The 16,731-nt window shown below is 35.6% G+C and overlaps 1 protein-coding gene across 16 annotated transcripts in view; it reads left to right on the plus strand.

The window, feature by feature from the left end:
* Nucleotides 1-16,731, plus strand: part of Mhc (myosin heavy chain) — a 48,325-nt gene that overhangs the window by 24,646 nt on the left and 6,948 nt on the right. For 10 of the 16 annotated variants that reach the window (XM_011648737.3, XM_089083280.1, XM_011648729.3 and 7 more), the window contains exons 12-19: nt 2,363-2,542; nt 2,920-3,338; nt 5,038-5,155; nt 7,040-7,303; nt 10,389-10,598; nt 15,046-15,419; nt 15,622-15,850; nt 16,217-16,500. In XM_011648737.3, coding sequence (XP_011647039.2) covers nt 2,363-2,542; nt 2,920-3,338; nt 5,038-5,155; nt 7,040-7,303; nt 10,389-10,598; nt 15,046-15,419; nt 15,622-15,850; nt 16,217-16,500 — 2,078 coding nt within the window. Of the gene's footprint in view, nt 1-239; nt 411-2,362; nt 2,543-2,919; nt 3,339-5,037; nt 5,156-5,906; nt 6,025-7,039; nt 7,304-10,388; nt 10,599-15,045; nt 15,420-15,621; nt 15,851-16,216; nt 16,501-16,731 lie in introns of all 16 variants that reach the window. The other 6 variants (XM_011648741.3, XM_089083279.1, XM_025219901.2 and 3 more) reach the window with 3 other exon arrangements.

A 16,731-nucleotide genomic window follows, 5' to 3' on the forward strand; every position in this document is an offset into this window, starting at 1 on the left:
GAATGCACCCTACCGACATGCACCCCTTCGACCATACTTACTTTCTCCCTCCGCCCTCGCCCCGGAATCGAGCGATGAAAGTTACAAGTCGAAATCATCGATCGAGCGTTCTCCTCTCGTGTCATCAGACAGCACTAATGACGGCTGTTCCCCCCTGTTTCTTTTTTCTCTGTTCTTCGCTTAAACCCCCCCGTTCGCATGGACCCCCGTTCACTCCGCTGCGCTACTCGGTCGAGCAGTTCAACAGCTTCGAGCAGCTGTGCATCAACTTCACCAACGAGAAGTTGCAGCAGTTCTTCAACCATCACATGTTCATCCTCGAGCAGGAGGAATACAAGCGCGAGGGCATTGAGTGGACATTTATTGACTTCGGCATGGATCTCCAGCAAACTATCGATCTGATCGAGAAGGTACCACCCGGCCAAGGCGGATCGACAGATCGCAATCCCGATCGCCGAGGAAATTCGGGATTCTTCTGAATAGCATTTACGCTCAAAACACACTGCGCTGAATGTGTTCCTGTCTTGTCTGTCTGCTCGATCGAACACTAACACTACTTTCTACCGTCACACTTTCATTCGAGCATTATTTCTTTTAAGCATCTCTCGTCGCATTAATCGATAGGTGGAGCAATTTGTCTATGCGATAGAATTTATATAAATAATATTCAATTGTCAAAAATGCGAAACAAGTATTTATTTCATTTTCGATCGATTTATTACGTCTAAATGATTTTGAAGATCACCTTCGATCACGCTACGAGAGATGCCGAGCGATCGAAAGATCAATTGAAGGACCTACCAACTAGACACGGATGACGTCCTGCTGATCGCGTACATCCCCCGTTTTTGTCTCTGTGTTTTCTATTTCTTTTTCTCTTTTGCTCTCTTCCTTTCTCTCTCTTTCTGTCTCTTCGCTGTGTGCCTGTGTGCATCGTGGTGCATGAACGAATGCAGTTCAACGGCTTCGAGCAGCTGTGCATCAACTTCACCAACGAGAAGCTGCAGCAATACTTCAATCATCACATGTTCGTGCTCGAGCAGGAAGAGTACGAACGCGAGGGTATTCAGTGGACATTCATCGATTTCGGCATGGATTTGGAACCGACGATCAATCTGATCGAGAAGGTAAAACGATGGGTCCGCGCGGGACACGGACTCGATCACTCACTATTCTGGATCACTCACTTGTGATTCAGTAACGCACCAACTGTCGCTTGAGATCAGCTTTACTTCGTAGTTATTTTGCCAATGTTGTGTGCTTCCTGTCACTGTTGCTCGCGTTGTGTGTGTTAATTATGTACATACATAGCATCTTCTTTTTATTTTATAAATGTCTCGGATCTAATGCGTAAAATTTCGATAGCAAATTCTTTTGTTAATTTTAAGATTGTTCCTTATATTGTGCCTAAAAAATTATTATTTTAAGATTTAATTGTGGACGATAATTCAACTTTTAAATTAATTGAGCGAGTTGAGTTCTTGTTCTCTCCTCTTTTTTTCTCTCTACGTATCTATTATTCATATTTAAATAAATTCGATTAAATTTGTGTATCTTTTAAAAAAAGTTTTAAGTTTTTCTTAAATAAAAATTTTGAAAAATTACAATTGAATAAAAATATATATTTCAAAAATTTCTCATATAATTTCTTATATATAAATTTTTCTTCTAAATAAGATTTAGAAAAATCCAGAAAATTTACGTGATAGATTCGGAACATTAGTCCTAGTTTCTAATGGATAGAAAGATCGATATATCGAAAAAATAATTGCGCTCTTTCACGATATTTTGGAATGTAGGAAAAATAAAATATCTGCAAAAGTGCAATAATCATCGAAGTATCGCTCTGAGTCCATAGAAATTCATATCGTAGAATTATAATGCGATACTAAGAGTAGCGTTGGGGTTTTTTTCTTGTATGTAGTCTGCAAGATTAATTATTAATCGGCAATTAATTTATATAAATATTGTATTATGCTCGAAAATATAATTGATTAACCGTCGCAGAGGTAAAGATATATTAATGTCGCAGAATCGAGCAAGTAGATAACAAAATGTATCAACGAAGTATTTAGCCTTTGTTTTCAGTAAAGTTGGGACACTAACGAAGATTTGCTGCGCGCAAAATATTTTGCAGACGCTTTAGATATATATCACATATCGAGAATATTTTCATTTCTTTTTTTTATTGGTAGAACTTTGATATCAAAAATATATCGCGAAATAAACAAAAAAATATTTACATAATTAACGAAACAAACGAGACTCTATCTGTGTATTTTGTAACGCTACTCTTGGAAAATGCAAAACTTATCAAGACATAACGGATACTGATGCTTTTCTCTTTTTTTTCGTGGTACAGCCCATGGGTATCCTTTCCATTCTTGAGGAAGAGTCTATGTTCCCCAAAGCTACCGATAAGACCTTCGAGGAAAAATTGAACAATAACCATCTCGGCAAGAGTCCTAATTATTTGAAGCCCAAGCCGCCCAAACCGGGTCAGCAACCGGCCCACTTTGCCATTGGCCATTATGCTGGCAACGTACGAAATTTTTTTCTTCTTATTATATTTTATTTAATAAGTTACTTGTATCAAAATATTAATACATTGTTTTATTTTATTTAAAAAAATCAGAATTGGTTTTATTAGAAAAAAATAATATTTATTTTGTTTAATAACAAATGTAAAATTCCATCTGTTTTGCAAAAATAACATTAATATTGCATTATTTTAACGAAAAAAGAAAAAAATAATATTTTTGCAAGAAATGAATATATTTTAAAAAGCGTAGTTAAATTTTAATAGTTTTATTATTTATATCGTCATCATTTTTATCAATCATCATTGTTTGCAGTTCAAAGAGACACAAATTCTCTAGCATTTTTAGGAAGAAAGCTGAGAACTTCTTTGGATTTCAGGTACCGTATAACATCACCGGCTGGCTGGAGAAGAACAAGGACCCGCTGAACGACACGGTGGTCGACCAATTTAAGAAATCCAACAACAAACTGCTGGTGGAGATCTTCGCCGATCATCCCGGTCAGTCTGGTGATGCTGGCGGCGGCGGCGGCGGAAAGGGCGGACGTGGCAAGAAAGGTGGTGGCTTCTCCACCGTATCGTCCTCCTACAGGGAGCAGTTGAACAATTTGATGACTACCCTACGTGCTACCCAGCCCCACTTTGTCCGTTGCATCATCCCCAACGAGTTGAAGCAGCCGGGTGTGATCGACTCCCATCTGGTCATGCATCAGCTCACTTGTAACGGTGTACTTGAAGGCATTCGTATCTGTCGTAAAGGTTTCCCCAACAGAATGGTGTATCCTGACTTCAAACTACGGTGAGAATCGCCTATTTTTTTTATATATTAATTATATATTATATATTATTATTATTTTTATATATTAATTAGACTATTTATTTTCGGAAAATCAAAAAGCCAACAGCATAAGAAATTAAATTTAAACACGATAATTTTTTTGCATATATTACTTTAGATACACTACAAAAAATTTTTTATCATTAGGAATTGAAAGTATCTATATAATCTTAGAATTTATTTTAATGTTTAGTATTTTATCGTTTCTCCTCAATTCTTGAGCAGTCACAATAATTTATAGTTTACGAAAGTCTGCAAAGTCTAGCAATTTCTTTTGAGTTTAAACATAAATTATTTAAAGAATATTATTATATTTTTTGTTAGAGAAATTGCTATTATTATACTAAGTTAATTATTATGTCCTTTTAAATGATTAACTGATCTTTAAATGATCAATGATTTTCCTAATCATTGATAAAATAGTATTACCTAAACGATAACTTTATTTAGCAATAATTTTAATTGTGATTATAGTGGTTAAATTCTTTATTTCGTAGTGATTAATTAGTTAGAAATGATAAGTTTCAGAATGTTAGAATTATTTTTATGGAATAATTATTTTTATGGAAAGAATATTTCAAGAAATAACTTTCCATTTTCTTGATATTTTTCTAGATAACTTTTTAATTTAAATTCTCTGCATAAAAAATGACGAAATGTTTTCGATACATTTCTTACGCGAAGGAGTTTATAGTTAAGAGGAATGTCGAGAAAAGTAATTCTCCTCGTGTTCCATAGACGTAGTAACCGGATCTTTATGTTATCTACCGTATAGTTACATGATCTTAGCGCCAGCCACAATGGCGGCCCACAGCGATCCCAAAGTCGCCGCGGCTAAGTGCTTCGAGGAGATCGGTCTTGATCCGGACAGCTATAGGATCGGTCATACTAAGGCTAGTTGACGTACCCCAGTAGAAAAATGGATTTGTCCCGTTGTTTCTAAACTGATGACTAGCTATTTTTTATACCTGATATTCGAGGAATAGGAGATAGATTTCTTCATGTGGATACTCCGAGGTTCTCGTTTTGAGAAATCACGGTAAAAATATTGTTTCATATATCAAGGAGCACGATAAATTGCCGAATATTAAATATATTCAATTGTTGCATCATTAATTTTTAAATAAAAACTTATGAATTTAAGTTTTTTGTTAATATTATGGTCTCACATATTTTATAGCAATAAATGAACAAAATTTTTAATTAATTTGTTATTAATTAAAATTTTTAAAAAAATTGTAATTAATTAATTGTTTTTATACACTGACGAGATTTAAAGATGATCCACGTTGAAATCTTGCCTCGAGAATTCAGCACGTTGCTCCCCCTCATTGAATGCAATGTCACGTGTATATTCGAATGTCACCTATTTAATTTTGATCCGTAAATCATCGGAGATGAAAGAGAAAACCAATTAAGTATCTGTTTCTGAATTCGTTTGGAATACCCGATTAGAATAGAAAATCGGATCCCGAAGAGTATTACATGTATATGAAGTCCCAATTTTTGTTTGAAAGATCATGAAGTAGCGTTCGAGGGGAACCGATTGGAGAACAACAGGAAGAACTACGTATAAATCTACGAATATCCATTTTTAGAACCCCAGTATTAATTAGTTTGCACGTTTGCTCCCACCCCGTATACCCCGGTACCCCTTTAGGTACAAAATTTTGGCGCCCGCGGCTGTCGACAAGGCGAAGGAGCCCAAGGACGCGGCCGCGGCTATTCTGGAGTCCACTGGTCTCGATGCTGATATGTATCGTCTTGGACACACCAAGGCACGTTTTACCCTTTTCCTCCCTTGATCACAATGTTCGCAATGGCCTGGCTCCGGTCAACAAGGATTTAATTCAGCGCGGCTTTGAAGCGATCGACGATGTCCGATAATCGAAATTCTCGCTCTTAAATTCGGATTTTTGTAATAAAGAAATTAATAATACAGCAACAATTTAACAGTTTCGAGCATTCTAGCATCGTCGATCATAATTGATTGTCCGTCCATTGTCCGTTGATGTACTTGACCCTTGATACGTCGATGCCCTTTAGCGACTGGGAGGTAGATATAAGAATATGACGTATTTTAAAGCGCGAGGATTTGAGAGAATGAATCTGACATTATTTTTACTACCCTTTTCGATGAAAGTTATGTTTGTTTTAAAATTTGTTGAATTTTCTTGTGTCGATCTATCAATTTTCGCTAAAAATTTTATAAATTCTTGATAATAAACTCGTAAAAAATCTCGCGCTTTAATGATTTAATGTTTTACCTTGTTCAACATCAAATGGATCTCCCTAAAGTATCTTTGAAGGATACCACTCGGGGCTCAGCCCATGCTTGCTCCCACCCCCTCTATCCGCTGTATTCTCGATTCTGCATCAACGAGAAGCCATAATACAACAAACCTCTAATTTGGCGTGGTGATTTTTTTCTGTCTGTTTTGTGAACATCGTCAAATACCAATATGTATCACCACCACCAAATCCACCAAACCGCAAAACACTTGACGACGCGGTCGGCCATGAACGCAGATACAAAATTCTGTGCGCCAATGCCGTGCCAGAGCCTTGCGAGCCGCAAAAGGCGACTCAGATCATCTTGGACACGATCAATCTGGAGAGTGATCAGTACCGCATGGGTCACACCAAGGTATTGGACACCTGCTGTGGTCCACGTCGTGGCAGTAGCATCACGACGCGCAAATGTTGTCGCAGACTTATCATAGATAGCACGAAAATTGCGAAGATGGCTCACAGGCTCCCTCAAATATTGTTGGATGTCCTGCGAATGTTTTTGCAAATTTTCGTGTTGTTCGATTTCACATCGTCGACGAATTTATTCGCCAACATCAGAATATAATAAAAAAAAAAAACATATATATATTTCAATTTCAAAGAAATTTTGATAGCTTTCAGCATTGAAATGTTTAGATGATAAAATAACAAAATTGGATTTTAAAGTAGAAATGTATTGTAAAATTCTTGAAAACTTCTAGATATTTGGAGAAATATTTTGCATTTTCGGGAAATTTATGACACATTCTTTGTATATTTATATATTTACAGTTGTACGAAAATGTTGGCTACTAAACGTCGCCGAAGAGTGTCAATTTAACACCGCGTGGCTTCGGCGATTAACCATTTACAGCCTCGTTCGAGCAAATTAATGACGAGCTATCATCAGTCACGCTAACAAAGGTTACCTTTGCCAAATCAATTTTCAGCGTGGTGCAATCCCTCGAGAAGTGTGAGGCAATTTCTATTTACCTCCTATCGTCGAATAATGACCCTCTTTCTGAGCTAAAAGCGGCATGGAAGGCCAGTTTGTGAAAATTGATACAATGTACCTCGATTATCTTCCAGCGAGTGATATTATAAATTAAATAAAAATTAAATTATTCGTAAAATTATTTATTTACATAATAAATATATATAATTTTCTTAATTAATAATTTCTTGAACTTTAATTACATGTGTTATCGAAGGAGCTCTCGTATTGTTGAATACGTATAAAATTAATTATTATACATTTCTTTGATTGTTAATAAATCATAAATTGATAATTTTATTGTCACATTCAAAATAATCGAGGTATATCAAAGGTCTTTACAAACGATATACGAACTCTTTTAATTATTCCACTTCGCTTTAAAAAAAAAAAATAGGTATTCTTCCGTGCCGGAGTTCTGGGTCAGATGGAGGAGCTTCGTGACGAGCGTCTTGGCAAGATTGTGTCCTGGATGCAAGCTTATATCAGAGGTTATCTATCTCGTAAGGAGTACAAGAAACTCCAGGAGCAACGTTTGGCTCTCGTGGTCGTCCAGAGGAACTTGAGGAAGTACCTCCAACTCCGCACCTGGCCGTGGTGGAAGTTGTGGCAGAAGATCAAGCCTTTGCTCAATGTCACTCGCATCGAGGACGAGATGGCCGTGAGTGTCTCTTCGAGATCTCGTGTCGACAAGTCATTTCATCTAAAGATAAAAATAATTATTAAAATAATTAATTTGATAGATTTTTTTCCGTTCAAATCTGATACTAATTCTGACATATTTTTGATAAATTTAATATACTCATATTGAAATTATTATTATTATATATATAAAGAAATATATATAGAAACTATTATATTATATATAAATAGATATATCATTAATGCAAATTTATCTTTCTATTTTAAGCTTTAAAAAAAATGAGGAACAAACAAGGTACTCGATCAGCACCGTGTAAATCAATTATAAAAACAACAAGGATTTTAATATCTACTCGATTTATTCAATTAAGTGATTTGAGTTAGAAATGCAATCTTTAATTTTTTGGCACTTTTGCAATTTATTACTTCTCTTTTTTATTTCTTACAAAACTTTTATTTCAATTGAAATAATTTAAATTCCATTTAATTTTGTTTTTAATATAACTTATAGGATTCACTTTAAGCAATTAATTTTAAATGAACTTTGCATCTTTAATTCTGAACTTTCACTTTCAACTCTTTGATGTAATCAAATATAATCAAATTATACTTGAAAGAACCTTTAACATGAAAAATGACTGAAATGTATTATCATTGTTAACATTTGTTACATCGAAGAGAAAGAGAAGCGGACGTTGCAAAGTCGAAATGTTCGTTCCGCGAAAACTGAAAGCTCGCGAAAGACCGCGGAAATTTGGCAAAATAAAGCTCCGACTTGGCGGTGATTTACGACCTGGGCTTCGTGTTTAACCGTGCTGTCCGTTCGAAATCGCTCGTGGAATTTGTTTCTTCTTTTCGGACCGTAACAGCTCCAGTTTCCAGACGTTCGCGTTTATTTATCCGCCGCCTGGTCTTCTCATTTTCGCGGCTCGCTGGCTCTTGCACAAACTCTCGACCAGCTTCAAACCGGAATTTCTTCGAAATTGAATTTTTTTCAACATAATTTTTTTACTCTCGTAATACTTTCGTAACTCTTGGATATATCGAATTATTTTTTTTTAAAATTCTTTACAGATTTCTCCATTAAATTTCGATCCGAGACAAAAAGATCAAGAATCTTTGTTTTATTCACATATTTGCTAGATCTTTATAAGAAAAAATTTACCGAATTAACGAGAGTTTACATCAGTTCGGATATTACGTATTTATATTTATATTTTATTAGATTTAGTTTCATTCACATTAATGAAATTTATTTATTAAATTTAATTTTATTATCATTTCTGCTTCAAACTCAATCTCTTTTTTTTAGAGACATATTTTCACTGCAAAAAGCAGTTTGTTATAATTTTCCATTATTCTGTCAAAATGAAAGTGCATTTTGGAATTAAAATGGTGTTGAAGGGTTTCACTCGATCTCGAGGAATTTGAAGGAACATCTCGGTCGACCCTTTTGGAACGCCGATGTTTCTAATTTTGTCAATCTTCTTCTTCACTCTCAAGCCATCTATATTTTTGACTCTATAATCCCGAATTAACGAGGATTAGGGGAATCCGTGCACGCTCTCGTTCTCCAGTCCAGTTCACTGATACTGCTCTGCCGTCCCGAATTAGAAGCATAATAAAGGCAGCCGGTGGTGAATCAACGTTCGATCATGTTACCAAAGCGGCTTCTTATTAATAGATTCGACTCTTCCGAAAAGGATCATACAATTATTCGTCCTTCAGAAACACCCAGGAGACATAGTCTCCGTATTTTTTAAATCGCGCTCTGTCTTCGCCGGAATGCCATCGCTTCTAATTTCGTCTAGTCGTTTTTACGTCATGATGCTGACACTTGTCTGCCGATTCAACAGTGAATCATTAATCCAAGACTCAGCGATGAAATTTAATATTTTGCTCAAAATTTGGCTCAAGAATTTCCAGCTGAAGAAATTTCATATTTAATTTTTCTCTCTCTTTGAACTCCTATTGTAATACTTGATCTTGTTAATTGACCATTATTGATATTAATTATAAAATTATAAAATTGTGTAATAATTTTATCTTTAATTTTATTTTTAATTTTTAATTTTACTTTTTTATTTCATTAAATCTATTTTCAAATTTATTTTAAATTTTTGCGTTTATAAATATGTATTAATTCATATTTACTAATGATGCAAAAATAATGCAATTTTCGTTAAAATATGAGAGCATATTATCATAGAAAAAAATTTTCAATTCATATTACCGAGGTTTTCCTCGGATGAATCTTTATAGATATATTTGTTCACTTGAGTGATCTCTTTGCGCGGTCCACTTATCCACTTTGCACTTTCTGGAGCCGCCAAAAAGGGGATGATCGCTGGAGAGGGAGAGAGAGGGCAGCCCTTCTAGATCGTTTCTAATTTCGTCTAAGACCGACCTCCCCCCTCTCCGCGGAGGTAAGCTGCTTTTTCCCTTCCTCTGTCTTACCCCCTGAAATGTGGTATCGGATCGGTTATAAATATTTTTACACATACAGTGGCGAGGCGCCACTGGAGTGGGGACGCCCACGATCAAGATCGCCATGACTCGCTCCTTACTGGCTGCCGGAAACGGGCACGGTAGAGGGACCACGAGCACGGGTAGAAAAGTTGGGCTTCGACCGAATCCGGGACCAGTTGGACCCGCGACCTCGCGCCGACCCCTTCGAAATTACACGAACCCGCCCGACGAATAAAGAGGGAGAAGCCTCGCCCTCATACGCGTACACGCACACAGGTGTTCAATTACCTCTCTTCGATATCTCGAGACGTAGTAGGGACCGGACCTACCTCCGAGTCCCGCTCGCTGTTTTCCTTCGTCTTCGAGCGATCATCGAGCGGTCGAGCCCTTTAAAGCCGAGGCTTCTCGCGACCTACATTCGATCGACTGATTTTTCACGGGGATACTTTCTCTCGACGAGGATCCCCCATACCCCGGTAACTTACGAGAAAAGGAATCGAAATCGAGTGAACTCGCGCGTGTAGTCCTCGGTTTTTCTCCGAGGGTGATCAATTATGGGCGACACGGTGCTGATCGAGAATCCGACTCCGTTGGTGAACGGCGGCAAAATCGAAGGTGAAATGACCTCGTTACAGGCATTGGAAGAAAAAGCCAGGAAGGCGCAAGAGGCCTTCGAAAAGGAAGAGAAGTTGCGCAAAGAGCTGGAGGATATGAATGCCAAGCTTCTCTCCGAGAAGACCAACTTGCTGCGCCAGCTGGAGGGTGAGAAAGGCTCGCTGTCCGAATATCAGGAGAAAGCTCTGAAATTGGCCGCGCAGAAGGCCGATCTCGAATCACAACTTCAGGTGAGAGATTTGTGTTGATAAAAATTTTGTAATAAATATTTTTTAAACGACAGTTATTAATCAAATTTTTATTACAATTATTTTCATTTTATTATTTTATTATTATTTATTAGTACCAACTCTCGTGAGCTCGGAAATCTTAAACTTAAGTATTAACTTCAATGACTAGGAACATAAAAATTTCCTATACTAAAATTAATTAATATTAATTATCCTGAATTTTTTATATTAAAATTTTATTTTATATAAAATTTTGATTTAATCAAAGTAAGATCAAAAAGATTTGATATAGTAGTAGTAGTTTTAAATGTCCGACATTTCTTTTTTATATCTTCAGTTTTTTCTAACTAGCTATTATAATCTTTATCAATAATTAAAGATAGCAGTAAAATGAATTCTTTAAATATATATTTTTTAAATTTAGGAGATTATGTTATAATAGTAAAATTATTATGATAAAATTTATTAAAAATAATAATAGAAATATTATATTTATATTATTAATATACGAAATATAATATAATTATATTATAATTATATTTCTTATATATAATTATAAGAAATAAAATAAAATTAATATTGAATTTCTCAAATAACAAACATTGCCAATCATCATAAAAATCGCGATATGAAATCATTTTTAACTACTTGGCGCAAGCTGCAAGTCAGTCAACTGCGAAGGGCAGAAAGTAATATAATTAGAGGCGTAATTAGCACAGTGGTGCAAGCTGCAAACGAATTCATGTCGAAGGGCGAGAAGCCATATAATTAGCATCAACATTATAATTTGTCGATAATATTTATTAATTATGTTTAATTAAATTCTTACATTAAATTAAAATATACAATAAGTAACACTAGATTAATAACAATATTTATCAAATATTAATATACTAATAATTATATATTAATAATTTATATACTAATAATTGTAATATTAAAAGAAGCACAAATAGAAAAATTTAGAGTAGCAGAATCCAAAAAATTTGTTTGATTAGAAAAAAATTAAAAATTTAAAAGATTTGATTTAAAATTTCTCCCTTGTCGAATTTATATCGTGTTGAATTGTCGCGAATCGCTTGCAGATTTTCTATTTTCTCGACTGAGACGGTTTGCGAAAACGAGAGAAAAAAGAATGTGGTTTAAGTTGGAATTACATTACTTTCAACAGGGAAGAAGGGGGGAGGGGGAGAGAGGCGGACGTTTTCGTGATTTAAATCGGCTCGAGTTACGCGCAGCGTGCGATTTCGCAAGCTCGCGAGCGCGACAAAGTAGTGGAGGCGCGGAATTAGTCAGACGCGCTATTTTTCTTCGAGCCGAGAGCACGGCGTGGACGACAACTCATCCGGTTACGCGGACGACGCTTATATTCGGTCATATCGTGCTGCTAAAATTACGATGCACACTTCGTGCGTTGCGCGCAACTTTGTTACATCTTTTCCCAATTTGACGTCATCCGCAGATGCATTCCGAGGGATTCCAGCGTTACTTCCCACCGCGCCTTTTCAAGCTCCATCAGACAGAGTCGTTTAACATTTCTTTTGATAGACTGGCATAGTTAGTAACGAACGATTGTAGTGGAACAGATTCTTTTTTCATGATACTTTAAAAAATTTTTTTCAAACTAAATGAAAAAAATGAGGAAATTAATGTCAGGATTTTAATTCAAGGGTGATATTCATATTCCATTGTTATTTCAGAATCATCATAAGTTATACTTCTTGAAATTTCTTAATGCCAAGTAGTGCCATAAAATATTAATATGACTTTATGATTGGTTTATAAGATCTTTGCAATTCTTTAGAATCGTTTTCTCAGAATTTTTTCTTTATACGATTGCTATGTTTTTGTTTCTCTTTATCGTAAATACTTGCCAGAGGAATTTGGGAGCCGGCGAAATTCTAAATGATAGCATAATGAAATGTGAACACCAGTATTTTTATCCGGTTGTTAAGACCGCGCAGAAATACTGGAGAAAAAGCAATGGTAATAATTTCTCGAAGGCGTCGCGGTTGCAGAAAATAGACGAGTCGTGATCGCGACTAGAATTCCAAATTTTCTGTGTGTCTCTCTCTCTCTCTCTCTCTCTCTCTCTCTCTCTCTCTTTCTTTCCAGCCGAATTCCAGACTATTTTTAACGTCTTTTAAACATCCACTTAGAAACCGCATTGCTTGTCATCGCGACGCCCGTCATCGGCTCGTAACATCTACTTTATTCTCCAACAAGCAACTTGATACTCCATCTTGATGGAATTAGAATAGAAACTATAATTAACTATAATAACAAAAGTGGCATATTTGAAAATGAAATAATTGAAAAATATTAATTATATAAAAGATGAATTTTAAATTAATAAAATGATTGGTGGAGGAGTATAAAAATAAGAGGTCCTATCGTGAACTATGATACCATTTGTTGCTTTTTTTGTTAATTTAATTATAAATTATTATAGAATAATTAATAGATTCATTAATTGTTTTTTAGATCTAAAATAAGAAACTGTTAAAAATTGTTGTTTGCGATTTTTAATTGAATCCTTATTCAGAAATTTTCTCAATCGTAGTGTTTAGCTAATAAATATTTTTTATTTATGTATAACTAAATTCGCTTTATTTAACTCTTTAGATTTTATTTTTTATTAATTTTTTTATCCTTTCAATTATAATTATAAGTGTCTTAATTACAAATTTTTATATCTTTGATTTATCTTTAATTCCACCAAATTGTCATAGCCATTCGTAGGCAACAGAAGCAGAGTCTTTTAGTTAGTTTATTAAGTAAGCTAATGTCGCGAAGGCGAGATGAACCTATTAAAAGCTCTCGTATCGAGTGCATCGCGATTGATCGGGCCGATGTCAAGGGAGTTCCTCTCGCGATTAAAAGGCAGCCGGAAGATTATGCTTGACGTTAAACGTCACCATTTACGGTCAGGCGATGTAGGAAGATGGAAGAAGGGAAGAGAAATAGGAGAGAAAGAGAGAGTAAGAGAGAGAGAGAGAGAGAGAGAGAGAGAGAGAGAGAGAGAGAGAAGAGAGTAAAAGCAAGAGAGGGTAACGGTAACAAATTTAGCGATCCCAGATTCCAGGTTATTAAAAGTGGGCGGCGGTTTTAAGCTTGCTGGAGCGGAGGCGAGAGAAAACGAAGGAGGTAACAGGTGTAGGGTGTATTTATATGCCGTCATATACCGCGTGCATGCGCGTGCGTCATAGTCATACAACCGTATCGCCTTCGTGGCCTCTTCATCATCGTCGACGAGACTATGTCGTTCTTTCGTCGCCGCCGATTTTTCCATGTTATCTTTCATCTGCCCGGTCCGTTGTGCGTTGAACCAGATTATCCTAGTCTAAGACAGAGAGATGATTTTTGTGTGATTTCAATTATTCATATTATTCATATCTTTTTCTCTTTTTATCTTTATTTTCCTCTCGTGAAATCTTTTTGTTAGGTTTTGTTTTATTATGTAAATATGTCCTCAGAACGTTGTTTGATGAGAAGATTGCCTTAGTATCATCAGTATCGTTGTGACTTTCTGTTTTTCTCTCTTGCGAGTATTTTCGTTAACTTTTTCAAGATTTACTTTTATAAAAAAATTGTGTCGAGATTTTCAATTTTTGTGTCGGCAAATATAGATTCGGGCCGCCGAATCCGAACGGAACGTGCAATGAAGAGATAAACGCGATGAACGGAGGAGATTGATCGCGCCGGCCAGGCGAGATGTTGTGCCAATATTCTTTGCCCCCGCATTAACTAATATTAGGTGCCCGTGCATGCGGCCCGCCCCGTAATTGCGCGTCAATGCCAATTAATCGCGTACTCGTGCAGAGAGGAAGCGAGATGCGTTCGACATTCTCGACGGAAGACTTGGCGCACGCCAAAGGATACTCCAGCGAGAGATAAATTCCACGTGCAAACCTGTCATCGACTCAAATATCTTTTCGGCAAACAAGATTCCGGAGATTATGTCATCTTAAAAAAGAAGATAAATTACAAAGAGAGGTAGATTTTAAATCGTTTGTAGCTGAAAGAATCCATAAAATGAGACAGGAATATCTCATAGAAATAATAAATAGAACATTAAATGCGCGAAATAACGTATTGAGTGCAAAATATGATAGTAATATTTAACAAAATAAATTAAAATAAAAATAGAATAAAATATATGAAGAGGAAATGTGATAGTAATAATGTTAAAATTAGATAAAATAAAATGTTAATTAAATTAATAAGTTCAAAATATGAAATACGATCAAAATAAGTAAAATGAAATGAATAAAATAGAATAAAAAAATAATGAATAAAATTGCGAAACTTTCAAGAATAATAAAAAAGTCTTAAAAACATAAACATGCATAATCTGATGTCAATAATAAATCTGACAATAATAAATATGCTATATTATATATTCGAAGTTACATTGTTAATAATTATTTATATATTTGCCGCGTAGGATCTCAGTGACAGGTTCAAGGAAGAAGAGGACGCGAGAAACAACCTCTTCCAAAACAAGAAGAAACTCGAGCAAGAAGTATCCGGTCTGAAGAAGGATATCGAGGATCTTGAATTGAACTTGCAGAAAGCCGAGCAGGACAAAGCAACAAAAGATCATCAAATTAGAAATCTAAACGATGAAATCGCTCATCAAGATGAACTCATCAATAAGCTCAATAAAGAGAAGAAGAATCAAGGTGAAGTTAATCAGAAAACCGCCGAGGAGCTCCAGGCCGCCGAAGACAAAGTCAATCACCTCAACAAAGTCAAGCTCAAGCTCGAGCAAACCCTCGACGAACTTGAGGATTCCCTCGAACGTGAAAAGAAATCACGGTAAGCAAATATGATATGTTTAATTATTTAAATTTATTATTTGACTATAATAAATTTAAGATGACTGCAATTCGAGAACTGCAATTACTCAATTATAATTTTTTCGACTTCTTGGATCTTTTTTTCGAATTGATTTCTTGAAGAATATATAATTTTTTAAAAATTAATTTTTTTCTTTAAAAAAACAAAATTTAATTTGTAGTGCCGACGTAGAGAAGGCGAAGAGAAAAGTAGAGGGTGACCTGAAGCTCACACAGGAAGCCGTTGCCGACCTTGAGAGAAACAAGAAGGAACTCGAACAGACCATCCAACGCAAAGACAAGGAACTCTCGTCTCTAACTGCCAAACTTGAGGATGAGCAATCCTTAGTCGGTAAACTGCAGAAACAGATTAAGGAACTGCAGGCTCGCATCGAGGAGCTCGAGGAAGAGGTTTGTATCACAGAATTAATTGAGAATTGAGCGGATTTTTACTTCGAAAGTTTGAGCTTGAAAAAAGTTCAAATAATCAATTCAATATTTTAAATCGTTTCTTAATTTGTGCTGAAATTAAATTAAAACATATTTTTTAACTTGCAAAATTATTTATTATTTTTACACTTGAAACAAATTAAATTTTTGAGCTTTTTAAAAATATATCTACAGTCGTAAGTTTGAGAGAGTTAGTTTTAATTAATTTTCAAAACTAAAGAGTTGGAAGGAGTTTGATAATTCAAATATTTCTTGTTTATTTATTTCATTACACCTATATTGTGACTATGTGGTAATGTAATTATAATATGTGTTTCTTTCTTCAAGCTCGAGGCGGAACGCGGTGGACGTGCCAAGGCGGAGAAGCAGCGCAGCGACCTCGCCCGCGAGCTCGAGGAGCTTGGTGAACGTCTGGAAGAAGCTGGCGGTGCCACTTCCGCTCAAATTGAGCTGAACAAGAAACGCGAGGCTGAGCTCAGCAAGCTCCGCAGGGACCTCGAGGAAGCTAACATCCAGCATGAATCTTCACTGGCCAGCTTGCGCAAGAAGCACAATGATGCTGTTGCTGAGATGGGCGAACAGATCGACACCCTTAACAAACTCAAGGCTAGGTGAGCTAAACTTTCAATAGACTTAAGGTTAAATTTGTTAAGCTAATTCTCTTCTTCTCGAAAAAATGAAGAGATAAAACATGAAAAGGTTGAACTGCCCTTTTTTAATAAATTTATTGGTTTGTTGATAAAGCGGTTTGAGAATTTTAATTCGAATTTTAATTTAAATAATTTCTGAATTTTTTATAAGATTTAAGCTGTTCGACTGATTTTGAATTAGATCCCAAATAG

This window comes from Pogonomyrmex barbatus, unplaced genomic scaffold (assembly GCF_055798465.1).
Source record: "Pogonomyrmex barbatus isolate J1 unplaced genomic scaffold, ASM5579846v1 scaffold7, whole genome shotgun sequence".
Classification (NCBI taxonomy): domain Eukaryota; kingdom Metazoa; phylum Arthropoda; class Insecta; order Hymenoptera; family Formicidae; genus Pogonomyrmex; species Pogonomyrmex barbatus.